General features: G+C 38.4%; 1 protein-coding gene and 2 pseudogenes across 2 annotated transcripts in view; 2 read left to right on the top strand and 1 right to left on the bottom strand.

Annotated features, from left to right (window-relative positions):
* Positions 1 to 14,298, bottom strand: part of GDPD1 (glycerophosphodiester phosphodiesterase domain containing 1) — a 65,833-nt gene that overhangs the window by 36,694 nt on the left and 14,841 nt on the right. For both annotated transcript variants that reach the window (XR_001370799.2, XM_014590191.2), the window contains exon 2: positions 12,884 to 12,926. Coding sequence is in view for 1 of the 2 variants with exons in the window: in XM_014590191.2 (XP_014445677.1) it covers positions 12,884 to 12,926 (43 nt within the window). In the remaining variant the exon portion in view is untranslated. The remainder of the gene's footprint in view (positions 1 to 12,883; positions 12,927 to 14,298) is intronic.
* LOC102502120 (intraflagellar transport protein 20 homolog pseudogene) lies at positions 1,325 to 1,795 on the top strand (annotated as a pseudogene).
* Positions 4,262 to 7,021, top strand: LOC102501702 (transmembrane protein 168-like; annotated as a pseudogene).

The following is a 14,298-nucleotide window of genomic DNA, read 5'->3' on the forward strand; positions in this document are numbered from 1 at the left end:
GCTCGAGCAGCTTGAAAAATACTCCAAGGATATATCTGTGTGTGTGTGTGTGTGTGTGTGTGTGTGTGTGTGTGTGTGTGCGCGCGCGCGCGCGCGCACGCTCGCATGTGTGAAAAGAATCAGCCCAAGAAGATCTTCCCCAAGGCACGTCTTAGCCAGGCTGGCCAAGCCCACAGATAAAGACAAGATACTAAAGTTGGCGAGAGAGAAACAAGAAGTGACTTAGAAAGGTCATCCCACCCCGAGTGCTTCCGTGGAAATTCTGGAGAGGGCCGTAGCCTGCCTGCTTCCTGCCTGGACCTCTAGGAGACGTTCTTTTTTGTCTGATGTTCTCTCTGAATTTCATTCCTTGCAGCCAACACTGGGGTGTCAGGCACTGTGCTAGGCACAGGAGGGGTAACCATGAGTGGAACTCAAGATTTGTATGAGCTGAAGGGTGGTATCTCCTGGTTGAGTTGTGCGGTCTTGTCCTGCCCTTCCCTCCCACCTCCCCTTTTCTCTATTAAAAAGAGCCTTACTGGGACCATCAGATAGTGCAATGGTTACGGTGCTGGACTCCCACATAGTCGGTCATGGTTCCAGTCCCGGACTCGGCAGCTTGAGACTCATGCAGGGCACCTGTGTGTGTGCGTCCAAAATCCTGAGAGAATGGAGGAGAAGGAATTGGGGCATGGCCATCCCCCCTACAGGGTGATTTCTTGCTTTCTGTCTCTCTGTCTCTGTCTTTCTGGCGAGTGCACATGCCCTATAGTAAAACCTCTCCAAAAAAAAAAACAGAAAAGAAAGAAAGAAAGAAAGAAAATAATTAGATTATTAAGAAATTTTGTGAATCAAAAAAAATGTAGGGGGAAAAAGCAATGGAAAACAACTGTAGACACTTGAGACAGTGTGGGAGGAGGGTGGGAAATGGCAGAGGGTGAGAAATAGGTGTTGTGTATATATATTTTATATATATAATATAATATACACAAATATATATATATGAAACTAGAAATGGAAAATTATTGATGATAACATGTATGCTTAAGCTACTATGCAGTATATTCTGGATGGGAAATCACATTTGTATGCTGTGATGATGCTCAGGGAATGAACATAAATTAATTTAAAAAAATGTTTCAGAAGAAAATTACAGTGCACTTGTAACTAGAAAAAAAAAAAGATTGAAGCAGGAGGACATAAAAAACTTGAATAGACCCATAACAAGCCATGAAATCAAATCAGTAATAAATAAACTCCTGACAAAGGGAAAAAGAGAAATGTGTGCTGAATGAGGATACCTGTGACAAGCAGCTAGACTTCACTCTTTTCTGACCCTCCTCCTATGACACACTTCCTCCTGATCACCACTGTCATCCCTTCATAGCAGAATTTCTCTGAAAAACTGAGAAGGGAAACAGCTTCTGCCAAGGATACCCTGGGTGAAGCAGGACAGTATTTAGATGAGCTGAACAGTTGCAGGTGCTGGACCCAGAGGTTACCCTGCAGATCACAGAATTCAAGGAAGAATGCAAGGACTTTAGACAAAATTAGCCAGTTTCAGAAGATAGTTAATGATCTAAGTGAGCTTGTTGACCACCTTGCAGAAGAAGCATAAAATGAGAAGATGGAGGCCATCAGTGCATGGAACTTGCTCAAATCTATAGCAAAGCAGAGAAGTCCAACAGCAGCAACTTCAAGCACTAATAGCAGAAAAAAAATCTAGCTAAAAAAGTATCTGGTTGAATACAAAGCTTTGTGTAAAGCAGAAGCTGAACAAAATGAATTTATTGGTCAATTTATTTTTCAGAAATGAACTGACTCCTCTATTTTTCTCTCAGGATCTTGGGCATGCACCCACACAGTTTGAGTTTAATCCACTGGGTTCAGGACTAGAACCGTGATCGACCACATGGGAGTCCATGACATAGCTATTATGCCAACTACTACTGGTCCCACTGCTGACAGTTTTAAAAAATGTTTATGAATTGGGACCAGGAGACGGTATAATGATTATGTCATTGAACTCCCACACAGTCAACTGCAGTTCAAGTCCAGGACCCAGCAGCTTAAAATTCACAGCGGGTGCATACGCGTGTTCAAGATACCGAGAGGAGAATGGAGAAGAGATCGCAGTATGACCTTCTTCTCTGGGGGTTGATTTCTCACTTTCTGTCTCTCTGTCTCTCTGGCAAGCACATGCGCTCTGTAGCAAAAATCTCTCTTTTTAAAAAAAAAAGGGTTATAAATTTTTATAAAAAAGATTTTTCTATTTATTGTATCTATCTGTTATTCATAAGCTAATAAATAAAAATTTAGAATAGTAGATGTTCTTAGGGCAATTTATAAATTATCTTAGTAAAATTATCCCAAATTTGGTATGTAAATAATGAGAACACACCAAGAAAAAAATAATCTTCAATTTGGCATTTAGAACCTGACATCCATAATGACATGTACATTTTATAACTGAATTCCTGACAAGCTGATGAAAAACACAAGGAAAAAGTTCAAAGAAGGCAAGGCTTCAACATTTTCAGGAAAAAGAAATAAAAATTCTAGCTCTAAAAGAAGGAAAGAAATTGCACAGAAATAACACATCACAACTTATAACAGAACCTATCTTAAGGAATTTATCTAAACCTATAATAAATTATAACTCACAACACTGACATTATATTATCTCACCATTTCATAGGTGAGGTAATTACTATTGTATTAATCAGATATTCTAAAAAAATTACCATGAGAACCAGGTCTGATTAATTATTTTGACTGTCTGCCAACTTATTACTTCTAGTTATGCTAATACAATTTGCTTCTTTCTCCTACCATTCATGTTAATACTATAGGGATCACAGTGTCCTATGAGTATTAATGAAGGCGGCCTGGTTTAATAACCTAGTTTTATTAGCCCTTAAGAACCAGATTTTACATACTCAAGGGCTTAGTGATTCCCTGTGCGTGTGTGTGTGAGAAGTACAATTCCTTAGTTTTTAGTTCTGTGCTTACTAAGAGGGGAATTCTGTCTCTTTCCTTTGTCTTTTGCTAATATTCTGCTTTGTTTACGAGTTCCTCATTCCACATCTTATTAAGCAAGCAACTAGTGAGAACCTAACAGCATCAGAGTCTGAGCTAGTTGTTAGGATTGAGATAGCAACAAGATTCCTGCTCCTAGGGAAACCGTAGAAGAGATAAGTTCATGACCCAAGGAACATGGTGTTCATGAAAACATTTACAAACCACATTGAATGATTTTTTAAAGAATTATTTATTTAATTTTATTTATTCATTCCATCATTTTCATTTGACCAGAGAAAAGACAGACACACAGAGAGAAGGAAAGTGAGAAAGTAAGCCACCAAGTCCAGGACTCGAACTGTGGTTGGCCATGTGAGAGTGTCCAGCGCCTCAACCACCACACCACCTGCTGGCCCCAAGGAATTTTTTTTTTTTGAGGGGTTTTCGCTATAGGGCATGTGCGCTCGCCAGACAGACAGAGACAGAGAGACAGAAAGCGAGAAATCACCCCCCAGGGGGGATGGCCACGCCGCAATCCCTTCTCCTCCACTCTCCTCTCGGGATCCTGGGCACGTATGCACACGTGCCTGGTGTGAGTTTCAGCCACTGGGTCCGGGACTCGAACCACAGTTGACTACATGGGAGTCCAGTGACAAAGCTATTATGCTAACTGCTGGTCCCAAGGATTTTTTTTTTAACATTAATAAATTGTGTGGGGCTGGGAGGTAGTGCAGTGATTGGGGCGTTGAACTCCCACATCGCTGACTCTGAATCAAGTCCCAGACCTAGCAGCTTGTCTTCTCACTTTGCCTCTCTTGTCAAATTAAAAATTAATTAATTAGTTAAAAAATACATTAATAAACTGTGAGATGCAATCATTTTTCCTTGTCATTCCTAGTTACTTCTTTAGCCTCACTATAAAATAATGAATTAATTTTCTATATATTCCTAAAGTCCTTTCAATTCTTGTACACACCTTGTCCACATAGCCTCACATCTGAATTTCAAACAGTTCATTTTTTTTCATTTAATTTGGGGGCTAGCAGGTGGTATGGTGATGCAGGGCTCCCCATGGCCAACTGTGGTTCAAGTCCTAGACCTGGCGGCTAGCCTTCTCACTCTCTCTCTCTCTCTTTCTCTCTTACTCTGTCCCTCTCTCTGGTCAAATTAAAAGAAAGAAAGAAAGATAGACAGAAAATCATTCTTCTTTAAAAATTTAATTTGGGTAGATTTGGTGACGGAAACATGGAGGCCACGGCAAGGCAGATCACAAACAAAATTTCCACCTGAGAAAATGTTGAAATAGGAATTACGTGTACATTGGAGTTGCTGGATGAAATACAAGCAATTGATTCTTGTAACGTGTGGAAGGAGCCTACATTGCCAGATTACATGTGTAAATCACTGCGTTATTGCTTTAGTCATTGTCTCTACTTAGCAATGACAAGACCGGAAGAAGTAAATAGAGAAGTGAACATGCATTCTTCAGTGCAGTATCTTGGCTATTTAGCCAGAATCAATTTACTGGTTGCTATATGCTTAGGTCTTTATGTAAGATGGGGAAAAAAACAGCAAATTCCTTAATTTTAGTAATTTTTATTCTTGGTCTTTCTGTTCTTGGAATTGTCAGCATACTGTATTGCTATTTTTCAATGGAAGCAAGTTTAAGTCTCTCCAATCTTTGGTTTGGATTCTCGCATGGCCTCCTATGTTTTCTTGATAATTCATCTTTTAAAAATGGTGTGAAAGAAGAATCAACCAAGTATTTGCTTCTGACTTCCACAGTATTAAGGATATTATGCTCTTTGGTGGAGAAAATTTCTGCTTATGTCCGTCATCGACCCACTTTACTAACTACAGCTGAATTTCTGAAACTTGTTGGATTTGCCATTGCCAGTACAACTATGTTGGAGAAATCTCTGAGTGTCATCTTACTTATTGTACTTTAGACATATTGATTATTGACCTGAGAATGAAGTCTTTCCTAGCCATTCCAAATTTAGTTGTTTTTTTTTTTTTTTTGGAGAGGTTTTTGCTACAGGGCACGTGCGCTTGCCAGACAGACTGAGAGAGACAGAAAGCGAGAAATCACCCCCCAGAGGGGATGGCCACACCGCAATCCCTTCTCCTCCATTCTCCTCTTGGGATCTTGGGTGTGCACGCACACGTGCCCGGTGTGAGTTTAAGCCACTGGGTCCAGGACTCGAACTGCAGTCGACTATGTGGGAGTCCAATGACGTCGCCATTACGCTAACTGCTGGCCCCCAAATTTAGTTATTTTTGCAGTCTTTTTTTTTCCCTTGTTAGATACTCAAAAAAAATCCAATTGCTTTTGCTTGCTTTTTTGTCTGATAACTGATGCCTTCCTTGACATTTATTCATTTTAGTGGACTTTCAGTAACTGAATGGTGGAAACCCTTTTTGTACCGTGGAAGAATCTGTAGACTTTCAGTCATTTTCACTGGAGTGATTGCATTACATTTTTTATTCTTTCAGCATTTAAACTTAGAGACACATATTTCTGGTATTTTGTAATACAAGGCTTTTCCATTTTTAGAATTTTCTGGATGATTTGTCATATTATTTTTCTTTTAACTCTTTGGGGATTCCATACCAAATTAAATGACTGCCATAAAGTGTATTTTACCCACAGAGCAGATAACAATAGCCTTGATAGAATCATGGCATTCAAAGGGATATGTCATTTTTGCTTAATTTCAGAGCAGTTACTTTTTTCTAGCCTTCTTGCAACAGCAATTTTGGAAGCTGTTTCCTGGCAGCCAATAAATGGAATCTTCTTGAGCATGTTTCTGATTGTTTTGCCACTGGAATCCATGGCTCATGGGCTTTTTCATGAATTGGGTAACTGTTTAGGAGGAACATCTGTGGGATATGCTATTGTGATTGCCACCAACTTCTGCAGTCCAGTTGTCAGCCAACACTCCTTCCACCAGAACATGTTCAGGAGTTAAATTTGAGGTCTACTGGCATACTCAACGCTATCCAAAGATTTGTTGCATATCATGATTGAGACCTATGGATGTGACTTCTACAAGTGGACTGTCTTTTGATACTCTACATTCTGAACTGAAAGCCTTCCTTGAACTTCGGACTATAGATGGACCTAGACATAATACAAATGTTTTGTATTGCAGTGGACACACCCATGGTACAGGAGAGTGGGCTCTAGCAGGTGGAGACATATTATGCCTAGACGCACTTTTAGAATGGTGGAGAGAAAAGAATGGTTCCTTCTGTTCCTGGCTTACCATCATATTAGACCATGAGAATTCAACCCCTTGGGTGAAAGAAGTGAGTAAAAATAATGATCAGTATATTGCAGTGCAAGAAGAGATGACAAAGACAATAGATATCGAAGAAGCTGACCCAACTCAGCTGGGTGACTTTACAGAAGATTGGGTGGAATATAACTGCTACTCCAAGTCATAATATCTATTGGATTGAAAAAGGGACACACAGTGGGGGACCAGCAGTTAGCGTAATGGCTATGTCACTGGACTCCCACGTAGTCAACTGCAGTTCGTGTCCCAGACCCAGTGGCTTAAAACTCACGCCGGGTGCGTGTGCGTGCGTGCCCAAGATCCCAAGAGGAGAATGGAGGAGAAGGGATTGCGGCATGGCCATCACCCCTGGGGGGTGATTTCTCGCTTTCTATCTCTCTGTCTCTCTCTGACTGTCTGGTGAGTGCACGCGCCCTATAGCAAAAACCTCTCCAAAAAAAAAAAAAAAAAGGGACTCACAGTGAAAGCAGCATATGATGTATCAAAAAGGTGGAGTGACTACACTGCATTTGCCAATGGGAAGCGATGTGGCCAAGCACTGGATGTTACACTTCCCTAGTATTACATATCCACTAGTGCATTTGGCTAATTGGTTATATGGGCTGAACCTTTTCTGGATCTGCAAAACTTGTTTTAGGTGCTTGAAAAGGTTAAAAATGAGTTGTTTTCTTCCTACTGTGCTGGAGGCAGGACAAAGCTTCAAACTTGTCAAATCTTAATTTGGACATCAAAGGAAGATCTTACTGAAGTTCATGCTACCAATTATCACTAGCCCTTTTTTGTGTGCTGTATTTTTATTCATGGAAAACATCTTGCTACTTCTGTAGCTGCTCTCACTCTTTTATCAAGTAATGCTGGTGTATGTAAGGTGTTGGAAATAAGCATTATTTTATACTAAAATATGTAAGGAGTCATACATGCTGATTCTATGTACATGCATAAAAGATGGTAAAAATAACAATGCACTTTCAGGAATGTGTGCTTCTGGTTACAAAGAAAATAATTTTCTATGTTGTGCAATGGCCAATGAAGAATTACTGATACCTTATTTTCTAGGCATAGATTAGCAAATGTAAAACAGACCGATTTCTTTGTATTTTGAGAAAACTACTAATTTACTTACAGACGATTCTTTTTGTGAACAGTGAGTTTTAGTCTGAGACCATCAGAAGAATTACACATTCTTTCTTATTAGGAAAAGAAGAGCTCTTCCTGAAGTGAACATAAAATTTGCTTATACTCCATCACATTCAGAGTTCTTGAATTGTGACCTTTTGCCAGTAGAGAAAGAAGCCCAGTAACTGTTTTAATAAAAAAACATTCTTTATGTAGCTCACTGTAAAGCCAGAACCTATAGGTTGCTCCTTCATGTGTCAGTGGTGGCCTCCCAAAAACGTGATAATTTTAAGAGTCTTTCTCAGGGTAACTTAAGGTTTTCTTAATACAGAATGTTTCCAGCTACAAATTCCTTTCAGATAAATTGTCTTTTCTATCTAAAAATACCATTACAAAGAAATTTATCAGCTTATCATTGACTGTTCAGTGTAAGATTTTAAAAAATATTTTGATCTCTCTAAAGTTAATCCTGTGCTTTGGAAATTATTTTTCAAATGCCCATTAGTGATAACATGTGTTCTTCTATTGAAGGTCAAAGGATAAAAACAGGCCATTTTTTTCTTGTATACATGAAGCATATTATGTATTCACACTGAGAATTTTAGTTAGCATACTGGTGTAGTTATAATTTTTAAAACTTAATTCAGTGTTTCCTTTCTTTTCTTTTCCTTTCCTTTTTTTTTTTTCTTTTTTTTGGAGAGGTTTTTGCTATAGGGCATGTGCGCTCGCTAGACAGAGAGAGAGACAGAGAGACAGAAAGCGAGAAATCACCCCCCAGGGGGGATGGCCACGCCATCCTTTCTCCTCCATTCTCCTCTTGGGATCTTGGGCACACATGCACATGTGCCTGGTGTGAGTTTTAAGCCACTGGGTCCGGGACTTGAACTGCGGTCGACTACATGGGAGTCCAGCGACATAGCCATTACGCTAACTGCTGGTACCGAATTCAGTGTTTCTTTATTCTGATTAAAAGCAGGCACTGATCAGGGTATTTCCTAAGAAGTAACTCACTTTTTATTCCCTTCCACTAATCCTTATGTCCTATATTTCATCTTTGAGAAATAACAAAAGGACAATTAGAATTAAATTGGGATATAATCAATTTTTGTTATTTAAATGGCCTAACTTCTCACCATGAAAGCCATTTTTCCAGCCTCAGAAGAAATAATGCCTCTACCGTTTTCTACCTGACAACTTGAAAATGTAAGTTTTAGTTAGTTAAAAGTCACTTACTATCAGGGAACTAGTATACCACTATCTATACAGCATTGTTATAGTCTGATTATTTCTATGTTTTGAATATGATTTTCCTAATGCTTTGAATAAAATTTTGTTAAAATTTTTTTAAAAATTAATTTGATTCTTTTAGATGTTTGCATGGGGCACATGTGTTTGCCAGGGAGACAGAGGGAGGGGAAAAGTGAGAAATCACCCCCCAGGGGGGATGGCCATGCTGCAATCCCTCTTCCTCCATTCTCCTCCTGGGATTTGGGTACCCACAAACCTGGCACATATTCCAGCTGCTGATTAGAAACTTAAACCAAGTGGGCCATGTGGTAGTCCAGCACCTAAACTATCATACCTCCTTCTAGCCTCCACATTTTTTGTTCTTGAGAGAGAGAAAAGAGAGATTTTTTTTGAAGGAGTTATTTTGTTTAACTTTATTTTTTTATTATTACTATTATTTTTCAATTTGATAAGAGAGAAACAGAGAGAGAGAGAGAAAGTGAGAAAGCAAACTGGCAGGTCTGGGACTTGAACTGTGGTTGGCCATGTGAGACTCCAGCGGTTTTAGCCACCTTGCCACCTGCCAGGCCCTTTTTTCCTTTTTTAAGAGAGATTTATGCTATTGGGAATGTGTGCTCACTGGAAAGACAGAAAGCGAGAAATCATCCCCCAGGGGGAATGGCCACACTGCAATCCCTTCTTCTCCATTCTTCTCTTAGGATCTTGGGCACACATGCACACACTCCCAGTGTGAGTTTAAATAATGTTTAAATATCAGGACCAGCAGGTGGTGTGGTGGTTGAGGGTGCTGGACTTCCACATGCCGAGTACAGTTGAAGTCCCAGACCTGGTGGCTTGCTTTCTCACTTTCCTTCTCTCTCTCTCTCTCTCTCTCCCTCTGTCCCCCTCTGGTCAAATTAAAATAAGTAAATAAAGTTAAATTTAAAAATTCTTTAAAAAGTAAATTTATAAATAAGGGTTAATAAAAACTGACAAGGAGTATGAAGAAAAACTAACAAAATAATATACTTCAGACATAAAGATGCTAAATGTGCTCAAAGTTATAAGAAGTTTTTCCCAAATTATACAAAGAGGATTTCAAAAAGGTTGTGAAAAAAAAAAAAAGAATTAAAATAAGATTATTTTGGCACAAAAATTTTGATCCATAGTGTTTTTGTTTTAATAATTATTTAATTTATATTACAAAACTGTGATAATCAAAGAAGCATGGTATTGCCACGAAAACAGACACGAAGACCAATGGAATACAGTAGAGACCCCAGAAATAAGCCCCAACATATACAGCCAACTCATCTTTGACAAAGGGTACCAATCAATCCATTGGGAAAAGAAAAACCTCTTTAGCAAATGGTACTGGAAAAACTGGGTATCCACCTACAACAAGATGAATCTGAATCCCTGTCTGTCACCATTAACAAAAATCAACTCAAAGTGGATCAAAGATTTAAACCTAAGACCACAAACTATAAAACTACTGGTGGAAAAAACACTGGGGAAACTCTGGGAGACATTGGGGTAGGCAAAGACTTTTTAATTCTTAAGCAAGACCTACAAAGCAAAGGAAATAATTTCTAAAATAGGTGGGATTATATCAGATTAAAAAATTTCTCCACAGCAAAGGACACAGTAATTAGTGTGAATTGACAACCCTCAGAATGGGAGAGAATTTTTGTTAACTATGCCTCATATAAGGGACTGATAACCAGAATACACAGGGAACTCAAGCAGTTTATCTGGAAGAAAATTATTAACCCAATTAAAAGATGGGAAAATGAGCTGAATAAATAACTCTCTAAGGAAGACATATAAACAGGCAAAAAGCACATGAAAAAACACTCAACATGGCTCGTCATAAGGGAGATGCAGATCAAAACCACAATGAGGCACCACTTAACCCCAGTTAGAATGGTGAAGATTAAAAAAAACAAAAATTCAAAACATGATAAATGCTGGCAGGGATGTGCTGAAAGGGGAACTCGCATACATCATTGGTGGGAATGTAAATTGGTACAGCTGCTGTGGAGAACAATATGGAGGCTCCTCAAGGACCTTCAAATGGAACTATGATATGATTCAGCAATTCCACTCCTGGGTATCTACCCAAAGGACAGGAGAACATTCAGTCGGAAAAGCGCTTGCACAGCTACATTTATTGCGGCATTACTCATGATTGCTAAGACACAGAATCAACCCAAATATCCACAAACAGATGAATGGATTGAAAAAGTGTGGCACATATACTGCATGGAATACTATTCAGCCATAAAAAACCAACAAGACCCTGGCATGTGATAGAAAGTGGGCAAATAAGGAAGATTTGTTGCTAAGTGAGGCAAGTCAGGCTATGAAACAGAGACATTGTATGTCTCCACTTAACATATACCGACTGTACGCTCTATAATAGAGATCGAAAGACTGGAGGACATAAAAGCATTAAACATTATTATGGACACTGGGGACAGAGTGGAAGGAGAGTGGGAGAGGGGAAGAGTGCAGGAAGGGAAATCTGGGAAAATATGGAGAAGACATTTGTGTTATACAGATATGGTTTGTTGCCTATTGGTGATGGCGTGTATAGTAGTATCAACTCATCTGCTATGTGGCGTATTATCATGTTGGGTAAAATCTCTTTACAAACTAAATGATGTATAATGATTGAACGTATAAAAATAATAAATAAGACTAATAACAATAATTTTAAAAATAATTATTTAATTTATCTTTATTTATTTATATTTGATCAGAGAGGGATAGAAAGAGCAAGTGAGAGAGAGAGAAAGCAAGAAAGCAAGTCGCCAGGTCTGAGATTCAAACTGTGGTCAACCATGTGGGAGTCCAGTGCCCTTAATGACCACACCATCTGCCGGTCCCCATATAATGTTTTTTTTTTTTTAAATCATAAGCATTTTTCCATTAACTTTTTGAAGATTCTGCATACATATTACCTGTATCCTGAGTAACAAGTGGTAAGTGATAATGCACATGTGTCTGTGTGTGTGTATGTGTGTGTGTGTGTATCTTAGTGGAAACTGTACACATAAAATAATATACATATTTACCTATAGTTAGCTAAGTAGAGAAGATAAAGTAATTTAAATGAAAAAATTCAGCTTCACAGTCTGTGACAGGAGGAATAATTTTGCATTTTTGTAAGAGATTTTTGAGATCACACACAAAATATATCATACTATAGAGCCTGATAACAGGAAAAAAATCTCTAAAATGTCTTTTTAATTATTTTTAAAATTAATTTATTCATTCATTTATTTTAATTTGACCAGAGAGAGACACACACACTGAGAGAGAGAAGGAAAGTGAGAAAGCAAGCTACCAGGTCTGGGACTTGAACCATGGTCAACCATATGGGAGTGTCCAGCACTTTAACCACCACGCCACCTGCTGGTCCCCTCTAAAATGTTTTGAATGGTGAGAAACAAACAAAATTAAGTCAAATATTCCCTAGTTCTTAGTTCCCACTATATACCAAAAAAAGTGGCTCAAAATTATATAAGAAAATGTTTTTCTTACTACATATGGATAAACAATGTCTTTCATTGGGTTTAGTATTTCACAACCTCAGTGTTATTTTTCAGGGAAAAGACAACAGCATTCTCATGTTACCAGACTGATGATAATCATTGACTCTAAGAGAACAAGGTATCAATCAGCTTTTATTGCTCTCTCTCTCCTGCTATTTCTCTGTGAAGTACGCTGAAAGACATCTGTATTAAATATGAATCCGTTAAAATAGGAAAAATTTTAATTTACCTTATTAATAAAAATAATATCAATATTCATGAAACACCCAAGAAGAAAATCAGATTGTAGGTTTAGACCTGTACAAAAATTACTGAGTGAAAAAAAAAAAGAAGCATAATGGTATTCATAAACAACAGCCAATGTAACAGTTGTTTCATTTTCTTTCTCTCTAAGACTAATTAGCATTATACACAGTATGTTCCTTGTTACAAATGTCTTCTTTCAGCTTGGGAATTATAATATCATTTGATTACCCAAAACTCTGGTCTAATAGTTTTTCAGTTATACAGAAGTCAAACATTTAGTCTGTAACATTTCAGACTAAATGTTTTAATAAGTGGTTTTAACATAACATAAGCAAGATCACAAGTGGACGCTACATGTATACACATCTTCCCTTTGAAAATCAACACCACTGTGAAGATAAACTATAGAAGAGTATCTTTTGACATACTTACTGCTGAAAGGCTGCCATTGTATTTTCCAAATTTTCTCCAGCACCTGTGAAAATATTAAATTTAAACTTCACTTACTTAGCTATTTTGAACATTTTATTTTTCAGAAATTAATTTTATTTTTCAAAGAATTATTTAACTTTATTTATGTATTTATTCATTTTAATTTGACCAGAGAGGGAGAGTGAGAGAGAGAGAGAAAGTGAGAAAGCAGGCCAGAAGTCTGGGACTTGAACTATGGTTGGCCATGTAGGAGTCCAGTGCCCCTAGTCACCACACCACCCGCCAGCTCCAGCAATTAATTTTAATAAGATATACCTGGGGCTGGTATGTGGCATGGTGGTTGAAGCTTCTGGACTCCCACATGGCTGCTGACTGTGGTTTGAGTCTTGGACTTGGCAGCCTGCTTTCTTACTTTCCTTCTCTGCCTCTCTCTGTGTTTTTCTCTGGTCAAATTAAAACTAATAATAATAATAATAAATTAACCTGGCGGCTTGCTTTCTCACGTTCCCTCTCTCTGGTCAAATTAAAATAATAATAATAATAGTAATAGTAATAATAATAATAATAATAATAATAAATGAAGTTAAATAAAATAATTCTTTAAAAAATATATACCTAATAAACACTCATGTATTTATTTCATTTTAATTGCCAGAGGACACATGAACTTTCCAGAGAGACAAAGAGAGACAGAGTAAAAAGGAAAGGGAGAGGGAGAAAGCACCCCACAATGGGGTATGGTCATGCTGCTGTCCCTTTCCCTCCATTTCTCCACCCCTTCAGGGTTTGCAGCATGCACACACACAGGCCTGCTATGTTTTGAAGTTGCAACAGATAGTATTCAAACCACCAATGGCGATGTGGGATCCAATTCCCTAAACACTAGACCCAGATCATGGGGCTAGACCCTGATATGTTTATTATATAAACATCATGGTGCAAGTGTTTTAAAAAGTGTAATGGTATTTTGAATTCTTTTTTAGCTGCAACAGTAGGAATAAAAGATCAAAACAAAACCACAGGTGCCAGTCTTGTCACTAGAGTTGTTAAGCACTGTGCGGAGGAAGCCAAATTCCATGGTAAACCACGGTTAGAGTTCTGGCCCTGGGGGCTTGAAAAACACTCAAGGAATGTGTACCTGTGACCAAGATCCTGAGTGGATGAAGAACTGAAGGAAAAAGGACTGACCAGGCCCCACTGGGAAGAGCCTCCTCTCTCACATGATCTAGCCTCATGTATGTACACATAGCCTCTAGCATTAAGAACACAAACAAGGGGCCAGCAGGTGCCATGGTGCTTAAACGCACTGGATTCCCATCTGGCCCACCATGGTTCAAATCCTGGACTGGGCAGAGCTTGTTTTCTCCCTTTCCCTTTCTCTCTCTCTCTGGTCAAATTAAAAAAAAATAATAATA

The sequence above is a fragment of the Tupaia chinensis genome, unplaced genomic scaffold (genome assembly GCF_000334495.1).
Source record: "Tupaia chinensis unplaced genomic scaffold, TupChi_1.0 Scaffold000416_1, whole genome shotgun sequence".
Classification (NCBI taxonomy): Eukaryota; Metazoa; Chordata; class Mammalia; order Scandentia; family Tupaiidae; genus Tupaia; species Tupaia belangeri.